Consider the following 25,805-nt stretch of genomic DNA (forward strand, 5'->3'; position numbering starts at 1 on the left):
CTGGCTCAATATTGGTCAAGTTGTATATATTCACTGCCCATTTCATCACAGAGTACTGAAAATAACCTGTTATTTAACAGTCGAGCCTTAATAAAATTAACTAGCTTTACAGCATTGTATAGCACAGTTTCAATCTGGCTCAATATTGGTCAAGTCGAAGATGATTGGTCATCTTCAGTTGAAGATGACCAATCATCTTCGACTGAAGGAGCAATGAAAATCCTTTCTCACAAAGACAGATTGTAGAAAATTGCATGATGATTTTCAATGCTTCTTCAGATAATTCAGAAAATTCACTTCTCACTGGAGGAGAGATCCAGAATCGAGCCAAACCAAGATCACAGAATTGCATTTTAAGTACACTGTCACTTCAAAGCTCAATTAACTGTTCTTTTTTCGATAACGAAAGGTTGTTCTCGTGACTGTAAGCCTGAAATGGATTGTGAACCCATAGAAATTTCTTATAAAAGTTATTCAGCAAATATGTTTTGAAATTCTGCTTCAGAGTTTTGAGGTGGTTACAAACCCTTTCCAGAAACTCAGAATCAACAAAAATATCATTTTCCATTAAAAAGGATTCCAATGTTGGAAAAGGTGCAAATTGTCTGTCTTTTACATAACTAATCCATAACACCAGTTTTTTCTTGAATGTCTTTATTTTGTCATAGGCATCAAAACTAGTTAAAGAATTTCCCTGAAGGGAGAGATTTAGTTCATTTAATTTCGAACAAATGTCTGAAAGATGGGATGGTGTTGATAATTATTTAATCCTTTTGCCCCTGGAAAGCCAGCTAATTTCATAATGAAGCAAAAGTTGTATATATTCACTGCCCATTTCATCACAGAGTACTGAAAATAACCTGTTATTTAACAGTCGAGCCTTAATAAAATTAACTAGCTTTACAGCATTGTATAGCACAGTTTCAAATTCTGGTGGCATTTCTTCGGAGCCTAATGCTTCCCTTCCATATCTGGAGCTACTTCCTTGACCTTAGAAACAACCCCACTATACCTGCCTGCCTGTAAGGGTGTGAGCTCCATCCGAAGAGAAGCCCATACATTTTCCCCACTGGATCTCTTTTTTTTTTTATTATGTGATTATTGAGAGTGTGAAATATTTCTTCTCCAGTTGTTCGGGATGACAAAGTTCTACAAAATAGAATATCGTCATGAATGTTGTTATCATGCGCAGATCTTATGTAGCATATTAACTTGTAACGCATTATAAAGGCTCTTCTTAAATCTTTCGATTAACTGAGATTGTGTCACCTGATTATCATTACTTCTGCAACTGAAAGTGTCATTTGAAAGGGGAATCAAATCAACATCTTTTAGTAACTTGTTGCCAAACATAGTTTTTACCACATCTTTTATAGCTGGAAGTAGTAAATTTTCCCCCATAGAATGGGGTTTCCCAGTTTTTGCTATGCACAAACTTAAGAGATAGGATGCTTCCAGTGCCTTGCTATTAATTGAATCCATGGCTGAAACTATATCTTTCCCATGATTAAATGTCCCTAAGCATAGCTGAAAAAAATTTAATTGGCTTATTTTTCACATCACAATGTTTAGTTTCTAAATGTCGGACTTTCGCAGGTTTCATGCACTCGTTTGACAAACACTTCATAACACAAAACACATTGAGGTTTCTGTTCACTTTCATCTCCACACAGGGGTGCGCCAGTAGTGTCTGGTGCCTGTGTGCAAAACTTTAGTTGGCACCCTTATACCCAGTAGCATGCCAGTAATGTCTGGCGCCTGTGTGCAAAACTTTAGTTGGTGCCCTTATACCCAGTAGCACGCCAGTAGTGTCCGGCGCACGCGTGAAAAACTTTAGTTGGCACCCTTATACCCAGCAGCATGCCAGTAGTGTCCGGCACACATGTAAAAAACTTTAGTTGGCACCCTTATACCCAGCAGCATGCCAGTAGCGTCTGGTGCCTGTGTGCAAAACTTTAGTTGGCACCCCTATCCCCCCTCCAATAAAAAAAAAAAAAAAAAAAAACGTTTTTTTTTTTTTTTTTTTTTTTTTTTTTTTTTAAGTATTTCCTCCTCTTTGGGGCCTTTACTATTATGGTGCCTGTGTGCTTTGCACGCATGGTCAGCGCGCCCCTGTCTCCACACCAAGTAAACCCAAATTCCAAATATGAACTATTATATTTCCTACTGTATTTTTTCTTTGAAATGCTTGTTTCTTCTACTTTAAAAGTATCAGATTTACTCGATTTACAACACGTATATCACAATGAGGGTTAGCATCACCTGTTTGCTTTGCTTTTCAAAGTCCTAGTTCTAAGCCATTTTTCCATTATTAAAAAAACGTTTCCGAAAAATGTATAAATACTGGGGTTAACTCATAACACACTTTGTTCAAGTATCACTTAGCACTTCTGAAGATATAGTGAGCCTTGGTTGAAGGAGGGAACCTTCAATAATAAAAATCAATAAAACAAGCAATTGGCTGAAATGTGGATAACACATGCTTACTTCAAATCTGACAAAACAGCAAGGGAAGGCAGAAGCAATAAAACCATATTATTGTTCACTTCATCCCTCTTTTATTATTCATCATTCTGCTGCTATTTGTTGGTTTTTTTAAGTATCCATTTTATTTCAATAATTTTTACTTATTCACTTTTAATTTGTTTTGTTTGGATAATTAAAAAATATATTACTTAAATTTAGGGGATATTAAATCCCACATAGTTTTAAAACCGAATAAGAAACTCAAAGATCAGAATCAGAGAGTTTCTTGCCGAATATAGTAAACTATAAAGTATCGGCGACACTAGCGTTAGCCAATGCAAGTGATCCTAGTACGTAGTACAATACTGGGCAGCTCATTGCAAAGGTGGGGAAATTCAGATCGCTATTCTTAAGTATTTTCCATAATGTAAAAACACATTTCCTAGGAAATGTATGCTGTTATTACATTATGGAGGGAGGTCACTACCCAGACCGGTTTCAGCCTTTTTTGAGGCTTCATCAGTGAGTAGCTAGACCTAATACCAAAGTGTATAGCGAAAAGAACTTATGTACTTTGTGAACGAGTTTTCCAAACAGGTGCAACCATTAAGTTACTTAAGTATAAAGAGCTAATAAGCTTCATTTCGGCAATGAAAGCATCACTTAAATTTAGGGGATATTAAATCCCACATAGTTTTAAAACCGAATAAGAAACTCAAAGATCGGAATCAGAGAGTTTCTTGCTGAATATAGTAAACTATAAAGTATTGGCGACACTAGCATTATTATTATGAAGCTTATTAGCTCTTTATACTTAAGTAAAAAAATATATATTTATTTATTTAATTTAAGTCTGTCTGCAGACCACAGGTTGAGAAACACTGCTCTAGAGTAAGGAGAACTGGATTATCTTATCCTTACACCACTTACTATACTAAATGTGTGATAGAATTACATCTTTTCATGGTGGAATTCATGTTAAAAAATTGTAACTAAAGATATAAACACTGAATAATTATAATAACATAGATTAAAAAAAAAGTAAATTTTAAATAATTTTTTTTTGACAATTACAGGTGAGAGGAGAAAGAAAGACTATCTATGCTACACCATAGCATGTATCTGAGTTATTAACTGTGAGAGTCAAGTTTATGCTTTCCTCACTGCATGAAGGAGCCAACAGAACTAAGAAAGAGAATAAATACCTTAGTTTCTTTTTATGCATCACTTATCAGCTAGCTCTTCTATGTATTAGGAAAGCTTGAAAAATTTTGGAATGATTCCAAATACCATATTTCATGAAAACTTATCCAAATAGAAGAAGCATCATTACATGTGTGATGTTTTGACAAGATAAATTACTAAGATGGGAAATATATACACCTGCTTGCGTTTTGTATGGTATGAACAAACAAACAATTAGAAAACAACTTCCCTGGCTGAATGGTTTCACGAAAATCCATGCAAGTGTGTGTGTGATATTGTGACAAGATTAACCGCTACAATGGAAAATAATTGTGTGCGTTGTATAGTAGCATAAAGACAAAAAATTATCAGAAAGTAAGAGAAGCTAGTTGGTTTAGATTATGCCAATGCAACTGAGCATGAAGTGACTCTGTAAGTGCCTGTAAACTGTATGTGCTCTCTCTGATTCAATGAGTACTGAAAAATGGGGAGAAATGTTATATACTGTATATATATATATCTGTGAGAGAGAATTAAATGTTTTGGTGTAAACTAAGCTGAGAACAGCTTAGTTTACACCAAATGACACACAAAAGTGATGCTTCATGACATTAATTACTTTTTAAGTGTTTCTAAATAACTCTATCCAACTTAACGTATATTCCCATATACAGGGTGATTTTAAATGCTTATATATTTTGAAGTAGAAACAAATCAAACACTGCAGATGCTATATCTCAGATAATAATAGACATTTCTAACTAATGTATAATTTTTCCTTCAGCTAGACTGGTGATATATTTGACATTCTATTTATCATGCAATGGCAGGACTAATGCAGTTGAAAAGATAATATGTTAAGGAAAAGAACCTGGCAGGAGTATGAATATGCGTGGATATTTATCATGTTACTAAAGGTGCACATACAGAATCCTTTAACTTGCAACACTTCAAATAAAAAAATCTGCCTGTCCCTGCTGAATATTGTTTGAGTGTTTACTATCCCTTATGTAGATTTGTCAGTGGTCAGAAACACTTTATATAAATGTTTCCCATAGATACCATTGTATTTCATTTTCTGATATGCCTAAGTGAAAAACTTATATCTTCAGTAATAAGTCTTTAGCATTGATGTCATAACTTGTTAACAGGCCTATACTCAAAACCAAACTCAGAGATGCTATATTATCATCATCATCAGAGACCTCAAGGGAGTCAAGGCCTCATTGAGGAAGGCCCCATTCATTACTCACCAGTTGTCATACCTTCTTGTCAACTCATCCACACAATTCCAATTATTAACTATTCAATCAATGTCAAAACATAAGCTGTAGACTTTAACATGTTGTATTGCATTTATATAATGTTGTAAGCATTGTTATTATTTATAAACACAAACAAAATTAAAATTTTTCATTTTTTTCCTTGGGGGTGCTGCAGTGTCGCAGTGCTTATGTATAGGCAGCCACTGTTCTCCTGTGTATTACTATCTGCAATTCACATACTTCTAATCTGTTCTCATAATTGAATTCCATAATTTCAATACCATCTTTATAACTCTTCCCACAGCTTCATTATCTCTTCAGAAACCCAGGTGACCAAATCTGCATCACAGTAGCTCAGATGCAGTCATGGACTAAGGTTTTTATAGTCCCGTATTGTCGAGAGGGAAGGTGATGCGACTGTTGATGGATGTATTTACCTGTGTGTGTATGGGAAGGGAGATTCTGTAGACAGTGAAAGTTAGAGATCTATTTGGTTGTCTTGTAACAGGGTGTCTAGGAAGGCAGACTGTTGTTGCTTTCTATTTCTGTTGGCTGTTCAAATGGGATAGGAAAGTGTAAGATGTCTAAGACCATGTAGCCAAATTGCAAACACATCATCCACATTGTGTAGCCAAATAGGGGGTTTAAGGTGGGAAGAATTAAGGCATTCTTTTCAAATGCTCCAAGAAAAAGTTGGCCAAGGGAGGAGAAAGAAGGGAACCCATGGTGTTCTCTCTATTTGATTGTAGAATTTTATAGGTCATGTAATTATAGGACTTTAGGCCATCCATGTATCTCTCTCTTCTTCCATTTTTGTTTGTGAAATGTGCCTGCGTGCACATTTGATACCAGTATATTAATCCCTGAAGATGCCATTTAATTTTGGCAAAATATAGGAAGTAATAATTAAAATATTTTATCTCTGTGTTGTATTTGGCACTTCTTAAATATTGAACTGAAATTTTATATTGGCTTTATTAGTTGGCCAAATGCTGGTCAACTAATAAAACTAATAATAAAAAATGCTTTAATAGTTGACCAATAAGACAGTAATGCTGGTGAAACTTGTATATAAGAATTGTCTACAAGTTTCACCAGCATTACTGTCTGACTTCTTCAGGACGTGTAATGGTACATGGAACTAAAGTTTACTAGTAAAAAAGAAGAATGGAGTAACACAGTCAAATAAATTAAAATGGTGCATAACATCATAAGCATGGGGGACGTGGTGTATCAGTCATTGTTTATTGAGCATGTTATATAGTTTTTGGCGAAATGAAATTCTGGTAAGTTGAGCGAACTTATTAGGCTTTTCCAGATGTCTTTCAGAATCATTCCTTGAATTTCTGTTAGATTTTCTCCAGAGCAGAGTACAATGGCGGCTTCTTTGAAGTTTCTACATCGAAAATCCTCTTCTATATAGGGCATTTATCCCAATCGATGGTGTGGTTAGAAATCAAGAAGTGATGGGCTAATCCTGAAGTATCTGTTCTGTTATTGTTGTTCCCGTCTCCTACATGTTCTTTTATTCAAATTTCCAGGCTTCTCGATGTTTGTCCTATGTAATTTAATCCACAGGAACGTGGAATGTTGTATACACCTGCGTATTTGAAGAAGGCATTAATATCCTTTGATGATCTTAAAATATGGCGTATTGTCTTGACAGGTTTGAGAGCAACTCTGATGTTGAAAGACTTAAGGAGTTTGGCAAATTTTATTGACACTGAGCTTGCATAAGGGAAGACAATGGACGATGTATATTGCGTGACAGAGGGTTACTATTGTGGAGGTTTCTATGAAGAATCTTTCTGATTATATTTCTCGGATAACCATTGTTTACTAGGGTCTAAGATATGAAAGTGAGTTCATCAAGGAGATTTTTTTCTTCTGAGATAATGTTGGTCGCTCTATTCTTAAGCATACGTATTATGCTCTCAAACCTGTCAAGACAATACGCCATATTTTAAGATCACCAAAGGACATTAATGCCTTCTTCAAATATGCAGGCGTATACAACATTCCATGTTCCTGTGGATTAAAGTACATAGGGCAAACATCGAGAAGCCTGGAAATTCGAATAAAAGAACATGTAGGAGATGTGAACAACAGAACAGATACTTCAGGATTAGTCCATCACTTCTCCATCTCTAACCACACCATCGATTGGGATAAAAGCTCCATGCCCTATATAGAGGAGGATTTTCTTCTTGATTAAATTGATTGACTCCTCTCTTATTACTCATAATTTCATATTCATTATTCAGGTCCCCCCCCTCCCCCGTTTTCGCTTCAGATTCACCTGCTAAAATGGTACATGGAACTAACGTTTACTAGTAAAAAAGAAGAATGGAGTAACACAGTCAAATAAATTAAAATGTCACATAACATCGTAAGCATGGGACGTGGTGTATAAGCCATTGTTTCTTGAGCGCGTTATATAGTTTTTGGCGAAAGAAATTCTGGTAAGTTGAGTGAACTTATTAGGCTTTTCCAGATGTCTTTCAGAATCATTCCTTGATTTCTGTTTAGATTTTCTCCAGAGCGAAGCACAATGGTGGCTTCTTTGAAGTTTCTACATCGAAAATCCTCTTCTATATAGGGCATGGTGCTTGGAGGATTTTCGATGTAGAAACTTCAAAGAAGCCTGAAGAAGCCAGACAGTAATGCTGGTGAAACTTGTAAACAATTCTTATATATTTTACAAATATCTGGTCAACTAATAAAGCCAATATAAAATTTCAGTTGAATAAAATATTTCAGTTATTATATACTCTATGTTGTCAATGTCTTGAAACAACACAATGCATCAGAATCAACATATAAGAATGGACACCAGGAATACTATTGTCCATTATTATGTGTGCTAATAAATCAGAGATTTATTTTGCACACATGCCCACAAGTTCGGTAAGTTAAAACTGAAACTAGCAAGAGAACTACAGGTTAGCCTTCCTTAAACATTGTAGGGATAACAAGGTCATTCCCAATTGTGTAAAATTAAAACACCTGTTCCATTCAAACAAGGCACTCTGCATTTACAAGTGTACCAGCTTTGCCCTACTACGGGAGCAAATTAGCATGATGTACTCTGTACTTGCTGACATTAATGAAGCTATCTGTATGCTACAATAGGAGCTCTCCACCACACTGAATGTTAACCTTTGGACGATCCTCTTGGATGTCTTGAACGCATTGGCCACCAAGGAATTAATTTGATAAAGTAAAAAGTGCACACATCAAAAAAGTTCACAAACCTAGTAAAAAACGTGACAATGCCTGCAAGACTGCCCGAAAACAGCATCATTAACCTATCCACCACCCTGCCACCCTCAAAGCAGATGCCATCAATGCATTCAGTTGTGGACAAAACTTTGCCATCATGTTCAGACACATATTGACTAAAGATTTCATGATCCAAATAAACCTCTAATCTATAACCTTCCCACCAGTGAGGCCAACATACTGTCACAAGCTAAATCTCCTGCAAGCAACCTGCCCAACAGAGAATTTCAAGCTCTTCTACATCTCAGAAGTAACAAAAAAATAATCCTGAAAGCAGACAAGGGATGTACCACTGTCATTCTAAACTACACAGATATAAAATATGGAAGCGAAAGAAAGTTGGAATGAGGAAACAAAAGAAACGAATGATAGACTAACAGATAGTGTGATTGCCAGGGATGCAAGACTTGAAAAATGAGTTGATCAGAATGAGGACTGAAATGAAAAATATGTGTAGCGAGATGAGAAATTTAGTTTAGTGGAAACAAAAGAAACAAATGATAGACTAACAGATAGTGTGATTGCCAGGGATGCAAGACTTGAAAAATGAGTTGATCAGAATGAGGACTGAAATGAAAAATATGTGTAGCGAGATGAGAAATTTAGTTTAGTGGATAAGAATGGCCAAGTACAAAAGGTTAGGACGAAGTAAAGGAAAGTGGGTTTTTTTATATACTGAAAAGGACAGGTTACCATTAGACACCTTAGTCACCTGCCGACCTAATGGAAACCTGTCCATTTCAGTATGTATGAAACCCACTCATACACACAATACATTCACAACTCCCCCCCCCCCAATCTCAACGATATGGTATCATAAAAACACTAACCCACAGAGCTTATAACCTTTGTTCCAATGAGACCTCTCTTGCAACAGAACTCAATCATATACATCATGCTTTTCTATCTAATGGCTCCAGTTCCCACAATATCAAAGAAATAGTCAATCCCTCCCCCAATCCGTGACCTTCTCTTCATAAAGATTTCAGTAATGCTATCACCATCCTATATGTCCGAGTCACTCTTTGCACCACTTTCCGGCCCCCACTTAAATTATCTATTCTTATCTTCTCCAGCAATGACAAACGTCCTCCCTTCTCAGTTCCAAGTGTATATAGAGTTCCTTTTTCCTGCAAGTTGACCTACTATGGACAGACAGGAAGATCAGCTACCATCTGAATGAAAGAACAAAAAATACATCTGCAGTCATGACTATGGTCAGTCTGGCCTTGCAGATCATGCTTTCGATACAGCTCACAGAATCAATTGGAAAAACACCATCATGCTCCATCACAGTAAATTTAGAAGAGAAAGACTGTTTTTCTCTTCTACTAGTGTTCAGTTGGTTTGAACACTGTCTTGTATACAGATAGTTTGATATTTTGACTATAATTTTTCTCTTATTCTATATAAATTTATTCATTTGACTTCCTACCATACCAGCTTTGCTAATTCTGCTTCTATTTTCAAATTTAATTTACCATCTTCACTAATAATTGTGCCTAAATAGCTGAAATGTTTTACTTGTTCTATAGGTTTTTCATTCAGGACTGAAATACAAGATCTGACAATATTGGAGGATACTTATTAGAACTAATTTCCATTTCTAGTGCTAATAAGTTCCATTATTAAAAGCAAAATCCATCCACACAATTCACATTGTTAAAGAAATTCAAATCTCTAAAAAAAGGTTCATCCATCAGTACTACAAGATGGAGCATGTTTTTTTTTTTTTTTTTTTTATGTATTAAGGTTGTTCAACTAAGATTATTCATGTATGAGGTTGCTCAAAGTAAATTTGCTATAAAAAAACTCTTCACTATAACAAACTATTTCTGTGGTCTTTAAGAGCTTGCGTAAGAGTCCACTGCACATGCACACACACATACACAAAATACTTTACAACTACTTAAACAGAATGGGAGAGGAAAAGTTAGTACAACAAATGTTTATTATCAGGATGATAGGGAAAAACACCTATAGGAAGATTAAGATCTAGAAATGATACAGTCAAATTTGCCTTAGAAGACTGAAATATAAGATGTGACAATATTGGAAGGTATAATATTGACAATGTACAAATGACAATATCAGGAATTTGATGATGTTGCTTAATAATACCAAATAAGTAAATCACATGGTTCACACTGGCTATCAAAGGTTATAAACTTTTTTATATCCTTTGATAGCCAGTGTGAGCACGAGAGAGAGAGTTATTATTGGTAATCCCTATATGCCTAAAGAGTATATTTTCCTCTTTTCAGAGATAAGTTATAAATGACACCTACTTCTGAAACACAGCGAGAGAGAGAGAGAGAGATGCATGCTGTGGCTGCTGTACGTAATCTAAGCAACTAGAGTCCTATAGTTCTTTGCTGGAGCATCTACAAGAACACTTAAATACACTGGTCCATCACTATTGTGAGGATCAGTTGAAAATCTAGAGTGCCGTTTCTGGTACTCTAGATTTTGCCTGAAACACAGCGAGAGAGATGCATGCTGTGGCTGCTGTACGTAATCTAAAGCAACTAGAGTCCTATAGTGCTTTGCTGGAGCATCTACAAGAACACTTAAATAGACTGGTCCATCACCATTGTGAGGATCAGTTGAAAATCTAGAGTGCCGTTTCTGGCACGCCAGAATTGAGGTGGGAGAAGGAAAGAAGGGTTGAAGCCTGGGAGAGAGGAGAACAGGAGGTAAACAGTGATTACATTAAACAGCCCTATAGGGCAAGAGGACTGGTTAAGTTACTGTGGTAACTGTAGGACTCTTCTCCAAATCTTTGATATATTTAGGTACTCATTCTTAGAGGAGAGAGAGGTTTCATCGCCTCTGTAGCTTCTTAGAAACATCTTTCTTGCAAGTATTTGGTTGTGTGTACAGCATTTTTATGATTGTCCAGTCTATTCTGTGATAGGCGTTTGGAGCATGATACGAAACATTTATTGATTACTGAAACATCTGATTTATTAAATTTGACAATTTTGGTCTGATGGGTCTATTTTTGAGGTTTCAGCCAGTTTATCTAAAGGATGGTAGACTTCAAGTATACAACAGATGTTGAATAAGTGGTTGTAATATAACAACTTGCCATACTTTGCTTAAAATTACTAAGCATGCAAAGATCATTGACCAGAAAGAATTTCAAGGATAGGACTCTAAATTTTGTACAGATCCTCATAATAGTGATAAAGAAGTATTTAAGTGTTTCTTTATATACGAGTCATATAGCTCTTTGCCGCAGTATTAAGGAACACACATATCCAGTGGCCATAGAACATGCTACTCTATCTCTCTCTTTCTGTTCCAGAAGTAGGTGTCACTGAAATTTTCACAACAGAAGTAACACTGCTACTTATCCACAAATAAAGGAAACACCTTAACTCTTCAGCATATTGTGTATGTGCTACGCTACTGAACAACTCTTGTACATGGAATTACCAGGAAAAAACCTGCAAAATGTGAATGCATGCACGTTCTTCTTCCCATCCATCCCTTAGATAGGGTAGTCTCCTAATTAGGGGTCACGATGAATTAATGCAGCTGGTAAGTCACTCCTCTGTTGCATCCCCTAAGGGCAAGTATTTGTGCCTGTAGATCTGTGTTCACAAGGTCAGTTTGACTGTTTTGAGGGAGAAACAAATTGAGTTTCTGAGAGCCCCCCCCGTTGATGCCTGGAACTATGCATTCAACGTGTAGGCTGATGAATGGCAGATTTTGCATATTATCCTTCGAGCATCCTATGGCTACATTTGGTAAGTTGTTCACTGTGAGTAGCACTTGCAGGTGACTCCATGTGCTACCATCTTAGTATGTATGGTATCGCTGATTATTGACCTGGGATGGCCAATTTGTCAACAATTTGCCAAACAGATAGGCAGATAGGCCTGCAACATGGCATCTTATCACAGATTTTGAACAATGACTCTTTCAAAATCTGTCAGTTCCCAACTTGAAGTCATTTTACCTCGACATAGTTGCACTGACTTGGGAGTATCATATTCCTCCAATTTATACTGGCTACAAACAAGTGACTCACTCCATAGCACGATGCTCTTTGCCCATGGGGATGTCGGTTGACTTCTTTCCAAGCAGTTTATATCTCAATGTGCATATGCAACTTGTCTCAATAATAATACAGAAAAATAACTTTTGAATGCTATAAAATAAAATTTTGAATATTCTCATTGAATATTAAGGGTATCAATATGTACCATTCCAATTTTTGAAATTTACATTTCATTAACAATCTATGTTCAATGAACTGAAAACAATTAAGCATCACTTTAAAAATGTATAAGCATTACTTAATTTAAATAATCCACCCTTTGTGTGTGTGTATATATATATATATATATATATATATATATATATATATATATATACACACACACACACACAAAAAAATTCAGTTTTTCAATGGTATTCACATGCATAATACTACTGGTAGCTACTGTGATACTACTCTACATAGCAACTTATAGAACTTTGATGTGCACAGTGATCAAAATTAAACTACCCTGTTTAAGGCCCCGTGGAGTGCCACCCAGTGATCCAAATGTTGCAAAACTTTGCAAGAATGCATTGCGTGTCATATAGAAGCAATATCTGAGAGAGAGAGAGAGAATAGTTCCAAAATTCACCACCAGGGGCACTGTATGATGTACCAAATGTAGATGTAGTAATTTTTCTGTCTGTAAAAAGGAGAAAAGTGACATAAGCATAAACAACACATTTTTATTCACTTCCATCATGGGCTATACTATTCAAAGGGGGCTGCACTTCCCAGTATGCCACAAATTTCATCCTTTGCACAGTGTGTTCACAGCAGGTCAGGATTGATGTTGAGGATCAATCATCCTGCTAACCTGTCTTTGAGAAATCCCCAGAGCCAGAGGTCAAGGGGGGGGGGGAGGATCAGATCAGGTGAACTAGGTGGCAATGCAGTGGGAAATGCACAGCTGATCACAGAACCTGACTGGCAAATGTCCTCAAAGAATGGTCCAATGATAAATGAAGCTGTAAACCTGCACCAGACAGTAGCTTCAGGTGAATGAAAAGGAATTTGAATGCAGATTTTGCATATCCATACCCAGCAATTGTGGCTATTCACAGCTCTCTTCAGGTGAAAGTGAGTCTCATCGCCTCAAAAAATCATGTATGGCCACACAACGCCCAACTCCACTTGAGCAAGGAATGTTAAAGCAAATGTCAGTTGACTTTCAAAGTCCTGCAGACACAATTCCTGTTAGGGTTTTCTTGAATGGGAAGAAATGCAGAATCTTCTGTAGAATTTTCTAGACAGTTGAATAAGGCACATCCATGTCTTGATACAGCACGTGCACTGCAGGAACCAACACTGTTATTCATGATCTGCTCCGCAATGACAGTAGCAACTTCATTCATTTGAACTGATTGTTTTGTGACCCCTCCAGATCTAACTCTCAATGATCCTATTTCTTCAAAACAACTAATCATTCATTACAGAGCACATGGAGATAGTGGACCTTGTCAATATTTGTTCAGGCAATGAAATTCATGTTGGTGTAAGGTTGGCGAATTCACCAACAAGCATATTGGTGCAAAGCATTTTGGGAACCAAACATGTTGGTGAATTCACCGTGGACGATATTAAGAACCAGAATGAGGGGGAGGGGGAAATTCAGTGTCCATCTTTTTAAATCCTCCTGGCGCCCGCTGAGTTACATGATATGCAAATTCCATGCACTTGGTGTTTACAATACTCCTGGTGATTAATTTTGAATTTACCTTTTTCTTCTCAGATATCACTGCCACATGACACATAATGTATTCCTGCAAAGTTTTGCTGCATTTAGGCCATAAATTGTTATGTTATCTGAACAGAGATTTGTATTTCCAGGTAGACACATACACAAAAACCACACAACATTATTCAATTTGTGATCTTTTTACATTCTGTTTTTTAAGTACATCTTATAGTAACTAACTGTTATTCCATATGACGTTATATTATATGAATTTATTTTATTCATATTCTTGAGTTAACCATGTAACTAAAACGCAGGAGTGCTATACAGTTTTATGTAGAAATATATACCTCTTTCCTGTAGATGCATAGCGTACATAAAGCTGATCTGTTTCCGGTACAACTTTCTGAATAAAAACTTGTTCATCGTCTTGCTCTCCATATGGTCCTAAAATTAGATACATTACCTTAACTTTATATCTGAACAGAAAGAAAATGCAAAATCCAAATAACAAGGTAAGAAAGTGAAGGATAGGAAAAAGATTACATATTATTTCTCTGAGAAAAAGCACATATGTAGAAAGAAAGAAAAAAAAAAAAGAAATTCAGATGACAAAAATAAAATAAAACAAAATATAGAACCTACAAAAAGGGATTTATTTTATTTTCTTATTTTTTACTTTTTTATATATATAAAAACTGTAGCACACCAGTGCTGTGTGTATATGCAGGTGTGTGAAGTGCAGATAAGGATTGAGAAAGAAGAAATTTACTGACATTTTTCTTCAAGAGCTCGAAGTTGAAGGTGTTGGGAAATAAATATATTATGAGAGGAAGATGGAATAAATGAGGAAGAAGAGAAGCAGGTTCGACGTATTTGCAATTGCACCAAAAAGGAATGTTGGGCAGCTGCTGCTCTTGTTTTAACAGGTCCAACAACAAGTTGAGGGATGATGTTTCAATTCACTGGAGTAGCAACCATGGAAGTACTTGTAGAAGAGAGAAAGCTGAAACATTGCATCTGTGAGATGGAGGTTGAAGTGAGCCTGTGAGGGAAGAATCATCTATGAGCCAAACTGCTCTCTTCTGAACAGCATCAAGAATTTTTAAGGAGATTTTGGGTGCACCATCCTAAATATGTGAACACTATTCTAAGGCTGGACAGATTTGGGAATTGTATATGGTTAGTAGCCATCCAAGTGGGTGTCAAATAGTTTCTTGAGCAGAAATGAATGCCTAGTGTTTTTAGAGGCTAAGAAAGCTATCAATGCAATGTGTTTGTGCCAAGAGGGGCTGGAGATAAATGTAGTCCAAGGCGAGATAGCTCATCCTGTCTGGTGGTGTATGTATTACTAAGGATAAGGAAAGGTGAGACGAAATCCATTTTGTGAGTGAAAAGGTAGGACTGTTTTGGTGGCATTGAAGGTGACCAGGTTATCTGCTTCCCCACTGGAGGATAGTATAGAGATCAGTGTTTAAACAATGGTTGCAGATGATCGTGATGTAACGGAGTGTGCTGTCATTGGCAAAACTGTGGATGGGATTGGTGGTGATTGAGAGTAGGTAATTTAAAATAAAAGAAAAACGGTAGGTGATAGAAGCTCTAAGGCATTACTTCATTGGTGGTAAAGCTCAAAGGAGAAGGTGATATCCACCAGAACATGCAGTGAATGACCAGAGAAAAAGCTAGCTATCCAGTTACAGAAGGTGGCAGGTAGACCGAAGGAAGGCAGTTTGCAAAAACAGGCCTTGATGCCACACACACACAGTCAAAAGAACTGGAAATGTCAAGGGTATGTGTATGTTTCTCTAAACCTTTCCATGGTACACATCCAGTGGTGGGTGATAGGCTAAGAGATCAGCTGTGGCTCTGGATTGGCAGAAAGTGGTGAGCTTCTAGGTAGTGAAGAAGTTGACTACTGATAACTCTCTCCATTCTTTTTGGAGAGGATTGAGGTGGATGGCAGTTGATCAATAGTTGGATGGTAGGCTTTTGTCTCCTATTTTTGCCTTATTTTTTAGATTTGTAGATTTATGGTAAAAATAACTAAACTTCTACATGTTTGCTGTTTACTAACTGATAGCTTCATCAAAACAATAGAAGGTAATGGAAAATACAAAGAAATCTGAACATTTCTAACAACAGCTGTTTTGAAACATATAACATTAATAATAACACAAATTAGTCACAAGTGATTAATGACATGCCAAGTGTGAAACATTAATTGTTGTCTTTCAATGGTTATTGGAATAATAAAAGTCTGATAGACTACATAAACATATAAGAGACTGCTAAATGTCATGAAGCATGAGAACTCTGGTTCCCGTCTCAGAGTCCTGCTACATATTTTTGGCACACCATATAATCTAGGAGTGATGGGATGTCATGATTTTTTAAGTCTTCTGCGAAACCAACTGTGCGTGTGTGTGTGTGCAAAATAAGATCATATGGAAGACTTCAGTAGGTTCATATTCTGTTTCCAAGTACCATATTTTTCAGATAAGACGCACCTCAAATTTATAAGACCATTTTTAGAAAAAAAATATTTTATTATATAAAGATATTTACAAATTCTTACATAATTTTTATTTATTGTTACAATCATTTGTATTAGCAATATTCAGTTCATCTTCACTCTCGGTACTATCACTGGTCTCGTTAATGTCACCGTTTGTATTACTTTCGTCTACCCTATTGTTGTCACTCCCTTCAAAAACTGCATCATCTTCGGTACCATCCATCGCATTACTTATCCAGCATTTCTTAAATGACTTTATAATCGTCTCTTCTTTCACAGCTTCCCATGAATTTTTCACCCAGGTACATATTTCTGAAATTGTTGGCCTGTAACATCATGATTTGGCTTTGCCATCCATTTGTTCAACTCTTCCCGCATAAAATTTTTTAATGGTTTATTAATAGATCCATCCAAGGGTTGTAATTGACTTGTAAGGCCTCCAGGAATAACAGCTAATTCCATATTCATTTCTTTTAGAAGCTTCTTGGTTGATTCTGTTTTATGCACTCTGAATTGATCCCACACTAACATCACAGGCTTTTTAAACAATGCATCTGGACGTTTTGCCCATATTTTTTGTATCCATAATTTCATTCCTGTTTCATCTATCCAGCTTTAATCTTGAACGTGGATAATAATGCCATGAGGAATTTCATCTCTTGGTAACGTTTTTCTCTTGAAGATTAACATGGGGGTAGTTTTGTTCCGTCCGCGCAACAAGCTAAAACTATAGTGTAGTGAGTTTTTTCATGACCTGTTGTTTTGATCACTATTGATTTGGTGTCTTTTGAATCTACTGTCTGATTTGAAGGAACATCAAAAGTTAGAGGCACTTCATCCATGTTTGCAATTTGATTAAGCTCAAAGTTAAATTTCTTTCTCGGTGATATGACAAATCTATGGAATTCTATAATTTTAGCTTTAGTCAGTCGGCATTTTTTGGGCTAAAGCGGTTTTTGTATACATGCATAACCTGTGTCTTTTCATAAATCTAAAGCACCCAAGACGGTGATCCAGTAAAATCTAAAATTCATTAGCAGTTGCCCATCGTTTTGCTTCAAAATTATCATTTTCGTAGAAACAGATACTCCCATGTTTCAATGATTTGTTACCCAATTTTTCATTTGTACTTCTAATTCTGGCCATTTTTCTAGTGCGAACAGAATGTTTTCTTGTGTTTACATAGCAATTTTAATTGTTCCTCTTGTTTTCTCCACTAGCGAATCATTTTTTCTGTTGGTGGTGAACCAAAATGTCTTTCTACTGTTCTGTTTCCATATTGTTTTGTATAATTTATCACATTTAATTTATAACTCACGTTTTATATGAAAGTCTTTTTTGTTTTACACTCATTTTTTCTAATTTTAAGATAAAAATTTTAATGACTTGTAAAAAAAAATAATTCAAATGAATTGTACAAAAGCTTGAGGGGAAAAAAATTTTCTGTTTGATCTTTCAGCATATTTAGTACATCCACATATCAAGACAATATTTTTAGGCCCTCCTGAGTGTATGAATAAGCGAATTACACAATGAAATTGTTTACATTTCACAAGCATTAATGTAAAAAGTACAATAAATCATTAAACTGTTCTCCCCCCTCAAGTGCTTTCTTACATAATAGAAAAAAACAAAAACCAGTAACGCTCAACTTCTACACTATTTTGAAGCATCTCAATTAGTAAATGACTACCAATACAGATCCTGTCACTGCTGATTAATAGGGCATCAGTGTGCTTATGCCACCCATCTTTGGAAAAATGTTAATTAATTAAGTTCCCATCATACTGATTTTTGCAACTAGGCTGCAAGCTTTTATTTGAATGCACATTATATATGTGACGATGGAGGCATATTATCTTCACACTTACAACTAATACCAGCATTTCAGAAGACATTTCTTTTACCCATTATCTTCCTTCTATATGTTAACTACTCTCTCTCTCTAGTTGACTTCAAATCTAATACACAGTTCTGTTGATGACAGGGAACTGCATGCCTCTTTCTTATTCAACAAAACCTGTACTATGCAATTACCAAAATATCCAGAATATCAACTACTATAAGCCTAAATACTGATATCTAAACTATTCTCCATTGGGATACTGATGATCCTGTTAATTTCAATGATGGTAAAAACTCAATTCTATTTCATTTCTCCAAAAAAAAAAGTCTCCCAGTCTTACTTTTGGCAACACCCATATCTCCAGATTTTTTCCTTTTCAACATCTGTAACTATATATGGAGTGCAAACTTGTGCTACCTTGAATGCTATTCCATCATGTGGGATGATGCCATTAAAAGCACCTTAAAAATACTTAACTCAAACAAGAGCATTTAGGGTGATTAATGACTATTTCTCAGCAGTAAACACTGTGTTTAGTTTCTGCTGCATGCCTCTTTTTTACAAATACAAGCAGCCCTCGGTTTATGCCTCAGTTCCGTTCCTGAAAAAAATGGGCGTAAACCGAATCGGGATGAAACGAACCCAATTTTAATGGGAGGTATGATATTATGTTTCATGCAGTCAAAAAATATGCACATGAAGTATGTGTAACATTATTATATTTATTTAAAGCTTTGATAATACATATATATTTGTTAAAATAAAATTATTAATAAATGTTAAAGATACCAAGCAATTTTAAACCTGGTTTTACTCCATTTCCCAAGTAAGCAAACAGACAAATAAGTCAAGTTTGCGTCTGCACATAATGCAAGTCTAGCTGACCCTGCAGGTAGTGCAAGACCAAGGTAACTCATGGTAAAAGTAGAATAAGCTCTGATCACTAATCTTAATATTTACCCATAATGCAAAGCACATCTCCTGGAGAAGATGTATGATGCTTTGTATTAAAGGCAAGGGACCACTACCCAGACCGGTTTCAACCTTTATTGAGGTCTCATCAGTGGGAGCCAGGCTAGAAATACCAAGATTTTAGTTGACTTATTTGTCTGTTTGCTTACTTGGGAAATGGAGTAAAACCAGGTTTAAAATTGCTTGGTATCTTTAACATTTATTATACCCAAGGTAAAATACTTTCTACATTACTAAAAGCACTGTATTACTAAAATCTTGGTATTTCTAGCCTGGCTCCCACTGATGAGACCTCAAGTTGCCAGTTACCAGACCCTGAGAGAGCCACATGTTCTAGTCCTGCTTCGAATCTGTTCCAGTGGATTCCAGCAACAGTTTAAGAGAACCGAAAAGAGAGCTCTGACTGAAGTCCTGCCTTGGTAAGATTTCTTTGTTCTTTCTGTGGGGTCTTTAGGCCTATACACGGCATTCCGCTATTTTATAGGAATAGACTATCCTTGGAAAGTCTTCTTCCTTTCTTTAAGTAATGTCTTCGATTTTACTGAGGGTAAGAACCCCTCGGGTTTGAAATTGATGCTGATATTGAGAAGAGGACGTTTGCGACGACTATAATTAACTATGTCGGGGCAGACAACATTTCTGGTTTTACCCCTTACTGGAGGTGGTGGGGGGGGGTTTCAAGTTATATGCACTAATGCTGCAACTAGAGAAAAATTACTGACAGGAGTCAAGTGCCAGGGAAAAGTTTTTCATCCTTTTGTGGTGGGAAGTTTTCCAAAAGAGTAAGAATAGATTGCTTCCCACTAGAATATCTCTAAACTAGAGTCTTCTCGAAATGGGGAGCCGTGCGTGATATAAAAATTGGCACGGACGCTGACTTCCCTCAATGGAAGTCAGGTGAAGTCACCTTTTCCGTCATGATGAAGGCAGAAATTCCGAATTTCGTCAAGATAGGATCGGCCAGGGTAATGGTCAGCTACCCTGGCGTAAAGCGACAGTGTTTTAAGTGCGGTGCCCTCACACATCTCGGGCCTCAGTGCCCGAAAATGAAATGCAGGAACTGCCTGACAGCAGGCCATACATTGGAGAATTGCCAGTTGGCCTGCTTAAAATGTGGAAACACAAACCATAAAGTGGACACCTGTCCAAGTAGAAATCATGCAGAAAGAGTGGGAGGTACTATTATGCCCAACACTGCAACACCGGAAAACGATAGCAGTGGCATGAAGCAGAACGACTTCCCAACCCTGAAGGCTGCACATGAAAGGGCAGCAACAAAGAATCACACTGCCACATTGCAAAATGGAGTAACAGAGAAACTGACAGACAAAACGGTAGAAGCAGCCAGCCAACTACCAAACCACCGCCACAGAAAATAAACAGAAACACCAGCAGGAAGGTCCTATCACAGTAAGAAGAAACAGCAGAAATGGAAATTCATAGCAAAGAAACCACACAAAAAAGGCCAGGCAGCCCTGAAGAAGGGAATGTGAAAAAAACCAAAATCAGGGAGTCCGGGTATAGCTGAACCTGGAAAGGTAACAGCAGAACCCACAAAGTACCCTTATGCAAAAGCCAATGCACCGATACTGCATTTGCTAAAAGACTTCCCCGAGGATGCGAAGGTTTTACGAAATGGAATAGAAACATTCGGGGATATCCTACTTATCCTCACAGGGAAAAATGGGCCTAAAGTGGTAAGTGCAGAGTGGAGCGATATGTTTGTCGAAGACATAGACGAAATCACTCCAGAACAAATTGAAGAATTTATTGATGCAAAGGATGACGTGGGAGCAGCATTGTACAGAGGCCTAGGAATGCTAAACTACTCCCGCGGAGAAAAGTTAGCAGATCACATCCTCAAAACCCACAACAACAGAAAGCAGAAGGATGTAAGCCTTGCTTAACAGGCGGACAAGTCAGTAGATTCGTCGTATTGAGCTGCCAGACTCGGGTAAAAAAAAAAAAAAAGATTTTTTTTTTCTTTTTCCATTTCAGATTAGAATTTTTGCTATGAAAAGGTATTTGTCTATTCCACAGGAGGGGGTACCCTGAGAACCTGGGTTGCGAAGGCCTACATCGAGGCGATGCAGCTCCTTGTGGGCTGGATCACCCAGGCCAGGCTCTTCCCCTGCTCTTCTGATCATTCAGTTTGAAATTCCAAAATTCACCTAGTTTATTTCTTTGGTTCTGTCTTACAAATTGTTATATGTATGTTTTAATGTTATTTACCAGTTCTTTTTCATGTGTTGCTTCTTTCATTTGTTTTTCCCACTTTCCTCGGGCAGTCATCTGAAGAGGTGACTGACCGAGGAAAGCTGAAAAGAACGGATGGAGGGAGATAATGTCGGAGATCTGCTTGGTGCTGGCATTTAAGTCAGGTCAAGTAGATTGACTGAGGCTTCTTTTAACTATCCACTCTATCTTTCTCCTCCTCTCCTCACTATCAAGCTGACTCTCAGCACAACTTTTTTGACTCTAAAGAGGCCAATGAAGAAGAGATATGAACTCCCATTCTACCTCAATAAAGGTCGAAACCGGTCTGGGTAGTGGCCTCTTGCCTTTAATACAAAGCATCATACATCTTCTCCAGGAGATGTGCTTTGCATTATGGGTAAATATTAAGATTAGTGATCAGAGCTTATTCTACTTTTACCATGAGTTACCTCGGTCTTTTTACGTTCGCACTCCGTTCCCAATCGTGGTCCATTTCGCAGAGTTCATCGGTCAATGTCTCTATGCTTGCAAGGATACGCTGCAAATCAGCCATTTTTATATCTCTCAGAGGACCTTCTTCGTTTTCTTTCTCCTCCTTTGGATGTTGACTTAATTGTTCAGCTAATTCTTGTAAGTCTTCATTGGAAAGTGGTTTATCATGGCTCTCTAAGAGTTCTGTCACATCTTCAGCTGCAATATTGTACAATCCCATCTCTTGTGCAAGCTTGGTAACATCTTCAATAACATTCTCCTCTTACTCTAATTCCTCGAAGTCGTGCATAAATGCTGGAAGAAGTTTTCGCCATGCTCCTTTTAAACACTTTGCTGACACATTGTTCCAAGCTGCCTTGATGTTACTAATGCCCTGCTAAACTATGTAATTAGCAGACGACATAAATTTTGGCGGTAAATTTAGAACATGTTTTAAATCGGTAACTAAATTATTTCAACCTGATGAGAGATTTTTTTAAAATAGTTAACTATAAAAAAATGTATAGATAGAAAATTTTTAAAATCTGTAACATTTATTTTCAAGGTGCATATAGGTGCACTAATTTTAGAGGTGTATTAATTGTATTTGGGTACAGGAAAAAAATGACACTAATTGAAATGCACTAATCGGAGATGCATTAATTGAGGAATTGTTGTATATGCATTTATATACAACTGGAAATCAGTTCGAATTGCATATGAGATTATTAATATCATTAATTTCACTATCATTAATTTTACAAATAAAATTCTATTGAAAAAGTTGAAACTAACACACTATATAAACTCTGTGACAATGCATTGACTTATAATGGTAGTAACGTACATGTGGTAAAGTGAGTTACCAAGGACAGTGTCCAAATGTGAATGCAATGCCTGCAGGAATGTGTTAAGTATGGTTTATGGTGATGATGCAATAAAAAATTTATTGTATCTGAGTGGCATACAGGATTTAATTAGGAACAGGAAGACATAAGTATGATGAAAGAACTGGTGACCACAAACTCATTAAACATATGAAAATGAGGAAGAGTATGGCAATTGGGGTTCAACAGACTATTGAGTGTATGGTTAACAGCAGAAAAATGAAATTTAGACAGAGAAAAACAGTGAGGAAGATTTTGACAGATGATTTGGGAATGGGAAAAATTGCTGCAAAGATGGTCATGCAAATTGTGAGTGAAGATCAAACGCATCAGTCACTTGATGTTTGTTCTGATCTTTCTTCACAACTGGCTTTTCTGACAGTTATCACTGTTGGTGAAATTTGATGCTTTCCAATATGACCCTGAAACAAAATGCCAAAGGATGCAATAAAAACCAATGTTTGTTTTTTTTCGATCATAAAGGCATAGTTCACTTTGAATTCATTAAATAAGGACAAAAGTGAACCAACTTTGTTATTGGGAAGTGCTGGCAAGGTTATTACATGAAGAGAACTTGAGCTTTGGATAAATAACTGGACCATCCATCACAATAATGCCTCTGTGTATGATGCAACAGAAATCCACAAGTTTATGGTTAAAAAAAATCAACAAAATTTTCCATTTTCAGACTTAGCTTCTTGTGCCTTATTGTCTTAAAACTGAAGAATGCCTTGAAATGAAGCAGATTTTTTGACATTCATTCCTGTGAAGACACAGCAATGAAAAACATTCCAGAATGTTTTGAACGATGGCAGAATCATCTTAATAAGTGCAGTAACAACGAGATTATTTCAAAGAAAATAAGTAGCTACTCTACAGGCATGCAAACAGTTTTTTTGTGTGCATTCCAGGTTTAATTGCCATAACTTGTATGTTTACAAGCGAATGCGGGGCTTTATCACTTGGTTTTTTACTTACCATTATTTAACCATATAAATCCCAGTAAAATAATATAAAAAATACTGCTTGGAAAGAAGTCAATGAACACCCACATGGGCAAGGTGCATTGTGCCATGTAATGAGTCACACGTTTGTAGCTAGTATAAATTGGAGGAATAATGATGCCCACAAGGTCAGTGCAACTCTGTGCAAGTGAAATGGCTGCGAGAAGGGAACTAATGGAATTGGAAAGAGGCATTGTGATAGGATGCCATGTTGCATGCTTATCTGTTTGGCAAATTGGGTAATTCCAGGTCAACAATCAGTGATACCATATTGAGATGGAAGGGCAGGGAGTAAACTGCCCTTCCATCTCAATGTGACTGTAGGATGTCACAAAAGATAATATGTCAAAATATTATCCTTTTTATTGCCATTTGTTGGCCAAACATTGAATGCAGAGTTCTGGGCACTGACTGGAACATGAATCTACACAAAAACGTAAGGAACTGAGACTCACAACATGGGTTTCTATGGTAAGACAGCAATATGCAAGCCCTATATTATCCAAATTAACATGCAGCTCGTCTTCAGTGGTGCAAGGTGGAAGTTTGGAAAGCTGTGCTGTGGTGCAATGAATTATGCTACACCCTTTACTGAGCAGATGGAAGGGTGTGGCAGATGTCTAGTGAATGTCTCTTACCAGAATACATAACTCCAACTATGAAATTCAGAGGTGGCAGTGTGATGGTATGGTCCTGTTTTTCCTGATTTGGCCTCGAACCCTCTGTTTCCAGTAACACGAACATCCTGGACAACGAAATGCTTCTTACTTTATGCTGTTTCTATTGAACTGACTCGTTTCAGTTCCACTGTCTCTTTCAGCAAGTAAAGTGCGCCCTCATCTCAACCGTATTGAACATCTAATGATGTCAAGGGACGTCTGGCCCACAAGAGTCCAGGACCTCATTATATGATTACAGAAAGAATGGCCCAAAATTCCAATTGATCACTATCACATGCTTGCAGAAAGTATTCTCTATAGGATTGCTGTAGCCTTTGCAGCAAAAGTTCTTATTAAGGTGGATGCCATTGTGTCTGTCAAAAAAATGTATACACACTTCAGCAAAAGAAAAACCTGTAATACTAAGTTTATACAGACATCAAGAGATGAATACAAGTTACCTTTGACTTCTACAATTACACGAGGTGCTCAAAGTGGTTACCATTAGCGTCCAAACATTCATTATTATGACGAGCTACTGCTTGGGCAACATTGGAAAAGTGTCCAGTGGGATTGCTGTGCATGATGTTCCAATTTATTTCTGAAGGGCCACCAGTGTAGCTGGTTTTCTATGATACACTACATCCTTCAGAGTCCCCAATAGGTAGCACCAAGGATGTTAAATCAGGAGAATGTGTGTGGGGGGAGAACTCAACTGCACCTCTTCGTCCTATCAACTGTCCTATCCATTGTCCGTAAATTCTCATCAAGGTAAGCTCTCACGTCTCAGTGGTGGCGTGCCATCTTGTTGGAAGAGAAATTGATCATTCCCATAAAGTGCATGAATGGCAGGTAAAATGGATGTGCATAGCATATCTAGGTACACTTGACCAGTAACAGTACCTTCAAAGAAGAATGGTCCTATTAAACCTCTAGATGACCATCCACACCAGACATTGAGCCCTGGAAAATTGACTGCCTTCTTCACATGAATGCCCGGATTTTCTTGAGTTCAGTAAACACAAATGGATACATGCAATTGTTAGGCAGGTTGGAGGTTGTGTTGTAAACTCACACTTTCATTGTCATTGAACTTCAACAACATTCTCAAATTTGAAATACCACTTTAAAATGGTCTTGCATTTCTCAAACAACAGGAAGATAGATAATTAATACGAGAATTAGATAAAGGGATAGCCACGACTATATAAGAGTAAGGAACGATATCTACCGAAAGTAGTAATATTTAATGTCATAAAAGGATTTCCTGAGGCACACTCACTAATTTAAATAAATATCTAGAG

At 36.9% G+C, this 25,805-nt stretch overlaps 1 protein-coding gene across 2 annotated transcripts in view; it reads right to left on the reverse strand.

The window, feature by feature from the left end:
* Positions 1 to 25,805, reverse strand: part of LOC150102489 (BTB/POZ domain-containing protein KCTD3) — a 290,210-nt gene that overhangs the window by 42,162 nt on the left and 222,243 nt on the right. For both annotated transcript variants that reach the window (XM_090399756.1, XM_090399757.1), the window contains exon 15: positions 14,278 to 14,374. In XM_090399756.1, the coding sequence (XP_090255882.1) occupies positions 14,278 to 14,374 (97 nt within the window). The remainder of the gene's footprint in view (positions 1 to 14,277; positions 14,375 to 25,805) is intronic.

Source organism: Typopeltis vanoorti, chromosome 10 (assembly GCF_054136105.1).
Source record: "Typopeltis vanoorti isolate ZY-2024b chromosome 10, IOZ_Tvanoo_1.0, whole genome shotgun sequence".
Classification (NCBI taxonomy): domain Eukaryota; kingdom Metazoa; phylum Arthropoda; class Arachnida; order Uropygi; family Thelyphonidae; genus Typopeltis; species Typopeltis vanoorti.